Source organism: Tupaia chinensis, unplaced genomic scaffold, assembly GCF_000334495.1.
Source record: "Tupaia chinensis unplaced genomic scaffold, TupChi_1.0 Scaffold000567_1, whole genome shotgun sequence".
In the NCBI taxonomy this organism is placed as follows: Eukaryota; Metazoa; Chordata; class Mammalia; order Scandentia; family Tupaiidae; genus Tupaia; species Tupaia belangeri.
The window spans coordinates 2243858-2245734 of NW_006160080.1; the positions used below are offsets into that span (position 1 = coordinate 2243858).

Genomic DNA, 1877 nt, shown 5'->3' on the forward strand with positions numbered 1-1877 from the left:
CCCTGCCATCCATCCTAGACCCTTGATGAAGCGCTTCAACCAGGGTGTCTTCTTTTCCCCACTTCCTCCACGGAGCCCCTTTATCCTTGCCCCGCCTCCCCCATCACCCCATTGCCCCAGGCCTGTTTAGGCAGGATCCCAAGGACAGGACCCCCTTCCCTGGCCCCAGTAGGTGCCCCACCCCCCCACGGGCTCCACATACCTCAGCCTGCCTCTGCTCTTCTGGAGCCATTAGGGCTATGGCAGTAACCTCCCCCACTCCCCAGTCCTGCCCCTGTCTCTGTACCTGAGAACTTGCCACCCCTGTGGGAACATCAGGGCGTCTTCGCTGCCCAAGGTCCCCTCCCCGGTCTGTGTCCGCCCCTCTCCCCTGAGCTCAGAGACCTCCCTCTGTGGGGTGCCCCTCCCTCCCACTGTCCCCAGCCGCTCTCTGTCCCTGCTTCTCCTCGGGCATTCCCTCCAGTTTTACAAAAGCCTACTTGCCCCACCCTCTGTAGTGTCCCCTTGGGCTCTTCCCCTTGGTCCCTCAGTTCCTTGAGCCTCGCTTACATTTGCCGCCTGAACACCGGGCTTCCTGCTTTCTCTGCATCCTGGTACTTTTGAACATGCTGTCCCCTCTGCCCAGTTTGCCCTTCCATGCATGTTCACCTGTGAGCGAGCACCTTCTCATCTTTTCGTTCCACACTCGGACACCCCCTTGTCTGCAGCCTCCCGTTCTTACCTGGGTCCCGGCACTGGGTCCCAGCACTGGTAACGACAAGGCTATGCTGTGCTAGACTGTCCGGCACCGCTGGCCCAGCCATTGGTGCTGGCACTGAGCACCAAGGCAGGGCTACAGCAGGGCTCTTTCCTCCAGAGAACCCCGAGTGAGAGGTTGGCATCCCAGCTCTGAATGTGAGGAAAGTGAAGCCCAGAGAAGTTAGGAAACTTTGCCAAGGTCGCAGGGCCGGGAAGCAGCAGGACTCTAGTGCTTGACCCCAGCAGGGCCCCTCTAGAGCCCGCACTGTGTACCTTGGTGCCACAGGCTGGTGGTTCTCACACTCGAGCACGCATCACAATCCCTGGGTGGGCAGGCCCTCACCCACTCTGAGTTCCCACATAGTGGGCCGTGTGGAGCTGAGGTTGCATTTCTTTTTTTCTTTTTTAGTTTTTTTTTTCTTTCTTTCTTTCTTTTTTTTTTTTTCCCCATAGGGTGCATGCACTCGCCAGAGAAACAGAGTAAGTGAGAGGGAAAGTGAGAAATCTCCCCGGGGGAATGGCCATGCCACAATCCCTTCTTCATTCTCCTGGGATTTGGGGGCATACATGCACATGTGCCCAGCGTGATTTTCAACCACTAAGTCTGGGACTTGAACCACGGTTGGCCATGTGAGAATCGAACACCTTAACCACCACACCACCTGCTGGCCCCTGTGGTTGCATTTCTAACCAGATGGCAGTGGGCTGATGCTGCCAGTCAGGCTGCACTTGGGAACCAGCTCCAGGAAGCGCATCACTTTCTCGACTGGAATTTTCTGTGCTTGTCTCTCCCCAGTCAGGATGGGAGTTGGGATGGGATGAGGCAGGCACAGCCAGGAGGGGGGTTGGGGTGGGACGGGGCAGGTGCTCTATAGGTTATATACAATGCTATTCAAAACCTGGATAAGAAGTTTGATGTCATTCATGGAAAAGTTTCAAAAATCCACCGTTTGCGTGTGAAATCATTCTGGCAAAGTCGCGTAAGTGTCTCAAAAATATTCTCACTACTTTGGTACACGTCTGCTGTGGAAAGATGTCAGTCAGCTAGAAGTGATAGAGTACTAGTAATTCTAGATTAACTTTCTTTTTTTTTTCATTTTCTTTTTTTTTTTTTTTTGGAGAGATTTTCACTGTAGGGC

The 1877-nt window shown here is 54.3% G+C and overlaps 1 protein-coding gene across 1 annotated transcript in view; it reads left to right on the forward strand.

Annotated features, from left to right (window-relative positions):
* Nucleotides 1-1877, forward strand: part of SCML1 (Scm polycomb group protein like 1) — a 15459-nt gene that overhangs the window by 8328 nt on the left and 5254 nt on the right. Inside the window, exon 5 of the mRNA XM_006157979.2 lies at nucleotides 1614-1718. Coding sequence (XP_006158041.1) covers nucleotides 1614-1718 — 105 coding nt within the window. The remainder of the gene's footprint in view (nucleotides 1-1613; nucleotides 1719-1877) is intronic.